Source organism: Prinia subflava, chromosome 11 (assembly GCF_021018805.1).
Source record: "Prinia subflava isolate CZ2003 ecotype Zambia chromosome 11, Cam_Psub_1.2, whole genome shotgun sequence".
Taxonomy (NCBI): Eukaryota; Metazoa; Chordata; class Aves; order Passeriformes; family Cisticolidae; genus Prinia; species Prinia subflava.
In genome coordinates this window covers 22,328,936-22,339,812 of record NC_086257.1, presented here as the reverse complement: position 1 = coordinate 22,339,812, position 10,877 = coordinate 22,328,936, and the positions used below count along the sequence as shown (strand labels likewise).

At 45.1% G+C, this 10,877-nt stretch overlaps 1 protein-coding gene across 1 annotated transcript; it reads right to left on the bottom strand.

Moving 5' to 3' along the window:
* Positions 1–4,374: 4,374 nt before the first annotated feature.
* LOC134555891 (proline-rich protein 2-like) lies at positions 4,375–5,316 on the bottom strand. Its single transcript, XM_063407935.1, has one exon. It carries the CDS (start codon positions 5,314–5,316, stop codon positions 4,375–4,377), a length of 942 nt encoding a protein of 313 aa, XP_063264005.1.
* Between the last annotated feature and the right edge of the window lie 5,561 nt (positions 5,317–10,877).

Below are 10,877 nucleotides of genomic sequence, written 5' to 3'. Positions count from 1 at the left end.
ACTGCTCAGGCCCTTTTTATTTTCCCTCCCTTCCGACCCCTCTCACCCTCTCATGAACAAAAACCCAAATTCCTGGGAGAGCGCCGCTGCTGACTTTGGGTTGGCAGGGAGGAGGGAAGGAGTAGGATGCTGCCAGAAGAATTCCTACAGAATGCAAACCTCTGGAACAAACATTCCCTGCCCCTCACTGTCCCACTGCCCCCAAGGCAGGGCCACCAGCAGTGTCCCAGTCCCCAGCAGTTTGTCCCCACAATGAGTTTGTCCTTCCTCTTGGTGTCTGTGGCTGCCTCTGCTGCTCCCAAGTAATGGGGGAGAGGGTCAGAGGGCAGAGCTGCTGGAAAAGATAGAAATGAAGCAGGAATTTCAATTCAAAGCTAATGGATGGGGTTTGGAGGCTGCTATTAGCAGAAATTATCACGGTGTTAATGTACTCCAGGCAGCATTTTTTACAGTTGAATATGGTGTTATTTTCCTAGTTATCCATTCCCTGACAAGTGGTTATAATCAAAGCTGTCTGTGAGCACTATTATCAAAAACTTACTATTATGTGCTGGAGGAAAAAAATATCACAGGATGCTGCAGTGCCAGAAAACTATTGTGGGTTTTAAAGATCTACTGCAACACCGGGTATTTATTTATGTACTACTTTTACCTCCTGTGGAAGAAAATCATTTTAACTTAATTTTCTTGTCTCCCCCAACTACTTTAGAAAATGCACCTCCCAAAGTAAGTCCATAATTATGATTAACAACACGGGCTGGAGCCTCAGATGCTGTAAATTAGCATTCCCCCATTCCTGGCAGTGGAGCAAAGCCAATTCCTTGGAACAGAGAAAGCTTCCCGTGCCCTTGGCATGCTGCTTTACATCTTTAAGGGTATTAACAAACCTTCCTTAATGTAGCATTGTACAGGATTTGCTCTGGCCAGGACAAACTTTTAAAAAATAATAACAAAAGGATAAATCTGGCGTCATGGTCCTAAAAGTCTTTAAAATTATCTCGTAAACAAAATGAATCCTTTCAATATATTCTGTTGATGAATTAAATCAATGAAACTGCTATTGCTCTGTCATGTGATCTGGCTTCAGAGAACAACTTTATTTTCTTCCTCATTTTCAGGTTGGCCATATACTTAATAATATTGCTGTAATTGTGGCACAGCTCTGTGAAGGAAGGAGCTCCAGTGAGACAGTCCAGAAAGGAAGTAATTAACAAAAGATGTTTATATCTATATAGCTGACTACAAAACATGAAGAAAAAATCCCCTGCCATAGGGATTTTGAGGTTTAAGGATATGAATAGGCAATGGAAAATTCTGCACTTTTCATTTAATAAATCCTCAATAGTGATCAGATTAATTTGAGCATCTGAGTAATCACTTCTGAAAACATTCTCTGTTTTGGGCTGCTCTGCCATGCTCTCCATTCAGTCAGTGCTGATGAAAATGATGGTCCAAGGCTTAGACTAGTGGAGAAAAATCCAGAATTCCTGAGGATACACTGACAGACACTTTACATCTGAAACAGGTACAACCCCTGCAACTTCTTCTTCCCAGATCTCCCCTCCTCAGCTTCCCCTCTTTTCCATCTTCCACCTGGGAATTGAACAAACAGAATCCAAAAAGGGGTTTGGAGCAATCCTAAATCAGGGATACTGTGAAGACAAATGGTAAATGTCTGTTACCCCAGCTGCTAAGTTAATTACTGTAATGGGAAACATCTTGACAGAAGCATTGCATATGGTTATTAGCAATTAACCCACCACTCCAAAAATCACAATTCTGCTAATAACAGAACAGAGCTCAGCCTTCCTAATTACAATCTCTGCACGAAAATTTCTTTATGTCAGAAGGGACTGTTAAATCCTGTAACTAGCTACAATTTAAAAAGACTGGCAATGGAGATACTGAGAATTAGAAAAATGAAAATAGAACAGGATGGTGTGACACTGACTCAAAGTTTTGGGCAACACTCGTTCATGCTTGGGGATACACAACAACTGTCACAGCCTGTTTGCAGGAAATTATACATCAAAATTAAAATGCTAATGAGGGGGGAAATATGCTTTAAAGTGGAGAGGATGGGATGGAACAGTTTGAGAGATACCAAATCTTTTACAGATCTGGACAGTGTTGTAAATAATGTGCTGAATTTGGATTGCACTGGAATCTGACAGAACAATTTTCTGATCAACAAGAGAGGAGAATAATGCAATTTCCATCCCTTGGAAAGTCCTTCAGTACTCTATGGAGGGCACGAGCTGGGTTTTTTCCCTAACCACTTGTACTCCAGGCAATTGCATCCCGTTATAACTGCACAAAGCCACCAAGGGGAATTGGCACTTTCCCTGCTCAGTTCAAATGCTGGTTTAGCTGAGCAAGATGCAATTTAATTTACTCCTTTTCCCAGTCAGGAAGGGAGCTCTGGTCAACATGTCCAGTGACTGCTTTGGTAGTGGCCAGGGTGGTGTTTGTAGATGCAGAGGTCAAAGATGCAGAACTTACAGCAAATAAATTTCAGGACAGCAGGAACGTGCCTGCTTGGTCATAGCAAAGATGTGGAATATAAAGAAGTCACTCGTGCTGTTTCCAGTGCTCTTTTTTACCAGAGCCCAGTGTAAGAACTGGAATAAAGGAGTCAGCTTCTCCCTCTGTGTCTGAAGGTTTAACTGACTTGGGATCCCAGCAGATCAATTATCTCAGGAGGCTCTGAAACTGCTGCCACCACTGCTGCAACTCTACCCACGGGAATCATCCCATTAAAGCCAACAGCTCTGCAGGATATTCTCAACTAAAACACAGCAGAGCAGAAAACATTAGGTAATATTTGTAAGGAGAACACATTGCACTGGCTGGCTTGGCTTTGGAGTTCAGGACAATGTCAAGGTCACAGCAGCTAAAGCCTCCTGCCCAGAAACAGGGATTTTTTACTCCAGAGTTTGGCTGCAGCTGCATTTTGCTGTGTGGCCCTCAGGCAAAGGTCTCATCTATTAAGTGGCCTTCACTCTGCATTTCAGTACCTCCCAATTGGCATGTTGCTGGTCCATTATTCTTAACAATTGGGTATAATAAATGATGTGTATAATTTGTAATGAGCACATACAGCTTTGAAGAACAATGTTGAATTTTTAAGTTCCTTAAGATGGAAAAAATTGAAGTATTTTTTAAGACTAATTTACCTCTTGTGGAAAAAACTCCAACAAATGAGGAATGAGATCCTTTGCTATTTGCCATGATGTGATGCTGAAAATAATCCAGGTTGGGGTGACATCACACGGCATAATGAACACTCAGCCTTGACATAATGAACGTCGATTATTTTATGAAGAAAGATTTTCTGGGGTTTAAGAAATAAAATGATTAAAACCTATGTGCTCTGTGGGAGGTAATGAGATTAGCTCAGCACAAGGTCCTGTGGAGTTAAAACTACTCCAGACACAAGAAAGACTCAGCCATTCACTGGAAATTTCAGGGCACAATTATTCTGCTCTAAGGCCACATAAGGGCTGTGTGTTTTCTCCCCCATGAAAAAGAAATCAGTTGATAAAATCTCACAGGGATCATGTCCACGCAAGCTTCAAAGCAATGAACAATATAAAACCAGTTTTCTTGCTATGAATGGTAAATGTTTACCTACTTCAGCAAAGGCTTTGGAAAATAAAACCATACAGGAAACCACTTGTGAAGTGTGTGTAAAATGAGAAGTGGGTGGATCATGTTACAGGGCCCACAGGGAGATAAATGAATGCTCTGTAAAACAGAGGCTGCTCCCGACTGGAGGATGCTGGTGCACCCATGCATTGTGTCTGTCACAGACTGTGCAGGAGAACACTTCAGAGCGAGGGGACACCAAGCCCTCTCCGTGGGATGGAAAGGAATTTTAGCCTGGTTGGCCCCGGGCCCATCTGCTGTTCACAGTCCTGGTTAGTCACAGCTCTCTGGAGACAGGGAAACCGTGGTGTAATGGACCCGGAGACCTGCATTAGATCATGAAACGCTTAAGGTGTGTTTTTCTCACTTTTTTTATTTGCTACTATGCACAGTTCCCTTTCCAGGCCAGTTGGTCTCCCTTTTCTCAGCAGTAAAGGGAAAGAGTTGTGTTTGACAGCACTAAAGGTCTGGACAGATCGTAAAGATGAGAGGATGGTCTAGAGGACGGCAGGCAGCTCTGGGATTTAAAAACCACTCCTCAGTTCCCAGTTTTATCTTCTTGCTGTCACTAACTCTCAGCAGCAGCGCTGTCATCCCTCCCTCAAGCTGTGAAACGCGTTCATTTTCACGGTTACCTCTCGGAAGTGCTCAGATACGATAGCAGTGGGCATCCTGCATGGAACAAAGACGGACCAGAGGAAATAAAGGGCAGCCAAGATCCGTCTGTCAGCGCAGCAGGAGCGCTGGCATCCCGGCAGCGCAGGGAGCGCGGGGGCTGCACATCCCCGCACGGACACTGAAAACAGCCCGGGGGGCTGCCGAGCGCCCTTGCGGGGCTGTGGAGCTCCCCTTGCGGGGCTGGGAGCTCCCTTGGCGGGTCTCCCTTTGCGGGGCTGCGGAGCTCCCCGTGCGGGGCTGCGGAGCGCCCTTTGCGGGTCTCCCTTGGCGGGGTTGCGGAGCTCCCCTTTGTGGGTCTCCCTTTGCGGGGCTGCGGAGCTCCCTTTGCGGGTCTCCCTTTTGCGGGTCTCCCTTCACGGCGGTCCCGGGCGCTGTTCCCGGGGATGCCCCGGGGATGCTCCCGCCCAGCGCTGCGCTCCGCGGCGGGCGCGGCTCTGCCCGCGGGGCGGGGATGGGGCCGGGCCGGGCCGGGCCCGCCCCGCCCGTGGCGCGGCTCTGCCGCCGCTTTAAATGATCCGGGGGCCGGGGCTGCCGCTGCTGCCGCTGCTGCCGCTGCTGCGGGTGTTGGTGCCGCCGCAGCTCCGTGCCCGCGGCCGGCAGCGCCATGGCAGCCGGGCCGGCGCTGCTCTCCGTGCTGCTGGGCTGCGCTCTGGCCGCCGAGCCGCGCCTGCAGCGGGGCATGTGAGTGTGGGGGCTCGGGGGACAGCCCGGGGGGACACTGGAGGGATGCTCCTGCCCCCCTCGGGTCGGCAGGGAAAGTTTGGGTGGGTGCTCCGGAACTCCGCGCAGGTCGCGGGGTTGTCCTGGATGAGGCTCCGGCGGAGCGGGGAGCGCTCGGCTCGGCTCGGCTTTGCCGCGGGAGATGAGGGCATCCCCGGGGCTGCTGCTGCTACTGCCGCCTTGGCCTTCCAGCAGCGGAGCCGGGGAGGGAGCAGGGCTGCTCGGGGGCCGGCTGGGGTCGGATCGGAGCGGGGCCGGAGCCGGGAGCATCCCCCCGCCCGAAGCGCACGCACAGCCCGAACTTTCTCCGGGGGCTCCGCACGGCACGAGCAGCAAATGCCTTTTGTTGGGAGGGCAGTGGAACCTCTCGTGTCCGCAGGTAGTTGTTTTCTGGTCGGGTTCTGAAAGGCAGAGTGGCTGGCCGCATGCACAGAATCCGCGGGTAAAGTTTTGTGCGTGTTGCAATGGAATGTTGCTGGAAGCTGTTTCCTGTACCTCTCTCGCCTTGTGTTTGAAGGAATGTTGTGCCCCCCTCTCAAAGCAGCCTGACAATAGCCTTTTCAAATGTCTGTGCATACCCTGATTTCTAACCTCTCTTATCTTCCTGGGTTTTATCTTCATCAACTTCATCCCACTCTTTCATAATTGTCTTGTATTTGCTTTCAGTTTAATTCTTTATTCTGTCTGAAAATTGAGATTTCCAAGCCTATTGCTCACTGGCTTTCTATGCTATACATATTTACACGGTATTTACCAGAAGTGCTTTTAAGGTGGTTTATATTACTCCATTTTGCTGAAGCACGAAGTATCCATCACAGTGCTTGGAGAAGTTAAGCTCATTCTGTGGTAAAACATTTTCCTTTGTTAAAAGTGCTCTGTGTTTCTCTCAGGCGTGCTTGGTGCTCTCTTTCTGAGCAATTACTCTATCAGGAGGAGGAATAGCATTGGCCTACATTAATCTGTTTGCATTTGACATCAGTAATAACTATGATTCTGCACTTTTGAAGCTGGAGGTGCTGTTAACTGTGAATTGCCTCCAGACAATTTTTGTTTGCTTTTACCTTCTCAAAAAGATGATGTCACTGAAAGAACAGAGGAGACTTTCCCTTCTGGGAATGATGCTGTGTGGGGATGTTGCTGCTGGGCTGGAGTCCCCGGGAGCAGCAGTGCACTCAGGAACAGCCACCCAAACCCTGTGGCAGAGCCTTGGGGGCTTTTCCCAAGAGTCTCATTCCTGAAATCACTGCCTCTCTTCCTGCTTCTCCTGAGCTGGGGCAGGTATAAGTATTGCTCCAAACTTCTTGCTGTTTAGGGACTTTGGTGCAAGCAGAAATGCAAGATGTCACCACCCTTTAGGAGTGAGTCTGCCAGCCTTCACCAAGAAACAGTGAAATTCCAGGAGGATTCTTTTCATCAGTCACCTTTTTCTAACAATTCTGGTTTGTTCTTTTGGCGTTGGTCATCTGCACTCAGTGAAATCAGAACAGCAAATGTATCCTTGGAACATACCATGCTGAGTGTGTTCTTTGCTGATGTTTAGATTGAGATCTTATGTGGCTGAGGCTATACAGGATATTCTTCAGAATTGTTTTTGTTCTGTTGCTAACTTGAGCATTTCTAGCTCCTAGCTGGGAGGGATCTGTGTGGATGTTGTAGCCCCCTGAGGGGGTTTAATGTAGAACAGATTACAGAATTAAGAGATATTTCTATCAGCTGCTTTTCCATGCAATTAGCCCTTGATGATCCTCTAATAGAACTTCAGAGAACTCTGGAATGACCAGAGAACAGATAATGCCATTTTCACTATAAAGCATATTTGGGCCTTTAAATGAGGAATCGACCATGTCTCGTGATAAAAAGCACATTTTTAACTCTTTGTAGTGAGCTCTCTGGCCCAAAGCTGGGGTGTGTAAGACAATGTGAGTGTGATGTGTGGTTATCCAGCACTGGGTTCACATTCAGCACTGGCCTCACAGCAATCAGGGGATGGTCCTGGGACAGTGCAGAAATGGGAACTGAGAGAAGAGGAACGATTTGCTGTCAGCAGTGGTAAATCCTCTCCTAGAGAAACCTTCCCCTGGCAGCTGGAGCTGTACAGGTGCCTGCTGGCAGGACAGAGCAGAGGCAGGAGTGGTCATGAGGTGTGTGCTGGGAACCCCCTTGGTGCAGTAAATATCTCCTGTCAGAGTCAGGGCTGGGACAGGGCTCAAGAGTGGATTCTTCTGTTCCCAGGTGAGAAGAGTGAGGACTTCTTTGAAAAAGCCAGGAGATAAGTTCTGTTGCTGGCAGCGTGAAGCCCCTGACTCGCTTGGTGGTTTGCAGGTCCATGATGACATCCAAAGGGGCTGCTCTGCTTCTGGAGCACCCAGGCTTGCAATAAAACTGACTTGCTTAGGGTTTTTCTTTACTGCTCACATGTTGTGTCTGCATATTTTCACTTTATCCATGAGCAATCTGGTCACATTCCAAGGAACACCTGGATTCCTGGCCGAGTTTTCCAGCTTCTTCAATTCTCTGGGGCACTGTTGGATTTCTTCTGCTCCTCCTGATAAATCACGTTCCCAAAAGCAAAGTCTAGCATCCACATGTTATCTGCATTTGCAGACCTGCAGTGAACTTGGAGCTGTACCAGCTGTTGGGTGCAGTGACACGGGACTGGTTTTGCACCACTACAAACAGATGTGGCCATGGATGGTATTTTCAAGTGACATAGATAAAAATTCCTTTTAAGGTGTAATTTAAAAAGGCAAAGTCCACTCTTGGTTGTTTTTTTGTTTTTTTTTTTTTTTTGTTTTTTTTTTTTTGATGGAATACATTTCAAGAATTAGCTGCTGTTGTGCAAAGCCTTTCCATATGAGGAGGTGCCTCTGAGTTGTGATTGTTACAGCAGAACAAATTGCATGTCAGTTTGAATGTTTGGAATGCAATGCAGAAAACAAAATGAGAAACGCTTCCATAAAGTAGATGGAGGTACAACTTAAACTTGGAGCCTGGAATTTTGTTATCATACTGTCCAAATGATGTGAAAAGTAGATGGTGTAATCTTTTCTCAGTGAGAAATTGTCTCAGTGTATTGGCTGTTTAGCCAATATACTTTATTTTCACCTCCAGTGACGTCAATTTGTAGGTGTGAGGAAAGCTTGCCTTCCTAGCATTAAATAAGGACTTAAAGTACGTTTACTTTTTTGAGCTAAACTGAATAATGTCATGGAACCTCTTTCCATTTCTTTGTGTGGGTTATCTTAGACTTTGAAGTTTTGTAGTTAAAAAATTAAAAAGGTTTTTCTGGTGAAAATAAGGACCTGGTTTGCTAATGGTGCATTTAAATTTGTACCATAGTTTAATTTTGTATGAAATTTGTACATCAAGTGAGATTAAGTATTTCTCTTTAAACCTTGGTTGAAGTGATGCTGGCAGCTGAGAGAGTCATTGATTCTCTGAATTTTGATTCAGGCTACTGAATTTTTCCTGACTTGTTTCCAGCTGAAACCTCAAGCCCTTCTTGCCATTCCTGTCTGCTCAGAATCCATAGGGTTGCAGTAACCCATCACTGCTCCTGAACAGCAGCTACTCCAGCCTTGGAGGCTTGGAGAATGTGATTTTAGTAAGCATGGTTTAAATGCTTTGGCATAAAAGTTTATGGCTTTGACATAAAAGTTATGGCTCTCATTTCCCCATCCCTGCCCCCCCAAATCCTTTAATTTTCAGTTGAAGACTGGGATGTTCCTCATCTTTGTGAAGGTGAACACCACACTGAACAAAAGTAATTTTTTTAGCCTGTGCACTACAGGATGCTGCCACCAGATAGAGCTCACACTGGTCAGCATTACAGCAAAAAATCCCTTTTCTCAAAACTCTGCACTTAAAGCCTTCTGTTCCTCAGTTCCTAGAGGAATATTAATTTTGAATTTGGACTTTTAACAGATGGCAAAGTGCTCTTTTCCTCCTTTTCTGCCCCGGTGTATTCACTGTCAGGAGACTTAAAGATAATGAATGAGTGTCGTGGTGGTGCTGTACTTTTCCTGATTTATGACGTTTTGCTGCTCTTAGGGATAAAAATAAGACCAAGACTTTCTCCCAAAATCTGGAATAGCTGTAAGACATAATAATAAAGTCTGATAGCCTGAAGTTGTTATATTTATCAAATATGAGGTTGAACTGCAAATATCTTCGGTTTTAGAAATTCCTGGATTTGTATCAGAGACATCATAAAATGGTTCTAAATTTCACCAGAGGTTTAGAAATTTCACAGTAGCTTACAGATACTGTATGATTCTTAAATCTGCATATTTAAGGTAAGAAAGTGAAGGGGAACGCCCCTTCACTTTTAATGGGATTTGATGTCTCATTTTTCTCACCAAAAACACACTGCAAGAGGAAAAAACTTGTCAGGATTCTTTAGGTGGAATTGTTATGGGATGTTGCTACAGTTTAGTTATTTATTCAGTTAGTTTAATGTGCTTGAAATGTGTTTTTGCAGTATTTCTTGGGGAAATTGTCTGGTTTTACGTCAACTTTTCTTTCTGCATTGTCCATATCCAGCATTGCCTGCTTTTCCTAGTTCTGGGCATGCCATGATCTAGGTATGGCAGAGTGTGGGACATTTTTAATACATTTGAAGAACCCCCTGGTGAGGAGGGGTGAGGTGATCTGTGGTGGCAGACCTGGTGTCCAGGTGACTTTTTAGCAGCACCTTGATGGCAGTGACACTTTGGCTCCCAAAGGGTTAACAGCCCATATTGCAGGCTTGTGTTATTCACCAATTAAATACCTTCTCTCTTTGAACACAGTTAATAGATTTCCTTCCTCTGAAATTCGAGCCTGTTTTTGCTTACGTTCCCTCTCGAATCTATTGCTTTTAATTTATTTCTGAGGAGAAAGAAATTTCCTTTCATTACAGCGAAATCAAAGCATTTGAAAATGATGTACTGAACATATGTAGTTTGTGCTTTGGATCCCGGGCTAGCCTTGGTTTAAAACTAATCATTACTTGTTCTGAAGGGGAACTTGGTATTTCTGCCTTTGTTGTGAGATGATTTGGGATTAATGTCCACTCTGAGCTCCATCCCATTGTCTTTCAGCTGGGGATGAGTATTTGTGTGTGGAAAGGAGAATGTTGTTTAAGTCAGAGTGCTGACACTTGTTTTTGTGTTCTTTAATAAACACCTTGGTGTCTTCCCTTTGTAAGTCAGAGCAAAACTCAGCACAAAATCTTGTTTAGAAGAGAATGCCGTGCCCAGACCATGTTTTTATGTACACAGCCCAATTCAATATTGAAAATTCAGCAAATTATCTCAGGGTGTGCCTGAGAAGAAGCTTTATAGGCTGCTCTGTAGTGGGTATTTTTAAGGAAGAAATCCCCATAAATTATGAAACAATTGGGTATTTCAGGCCTGGTCTTCTCAGGTTGGAATATTCCTCTCTAAGAAATGAGTTTTTATCCACCTCAACCCTCAAGAGACCCTTCAGTGGTTGCCCTTCTGTTTGTAATTGCTGATGCTCCCCCTTCTTGACCAGTGCACCATCAATGGTGAAAAATACAGCTGCACAACCTTCCCTCATCATTATATTGCTTTATTTTACAATTGTGAGTCAAAGCCTGTCCCTCTCTCTCTGGACAGCAGCACTAGGAACTGAGGGTGATTTAGAACCTCAGCACAAGTTTCTAGTCCAAAAGATATAAGTTAGGATTTTTTCCCTCCTTCTAGTTTGCCACTGCAGAACATGAATCCACTAATGCATGCTTGTTAGTTTCTGTGGTTAAAATCAATTAAATATTTAGCTTAACCAAGTTTTCCAAGTGTTAAAGCAAACAAATGAAAACCCCAAAC

Bases quoted from the DNA above. Each gene is read 5' to 3' on its own strand.
- LOC134555891 (XM_063407935.1), bottom strand. From the start codon at position 5,316: ATGCTCCCGGCTCCGGCCCCGCTCCGATCCGACCCCAGCCGGCCCCCG.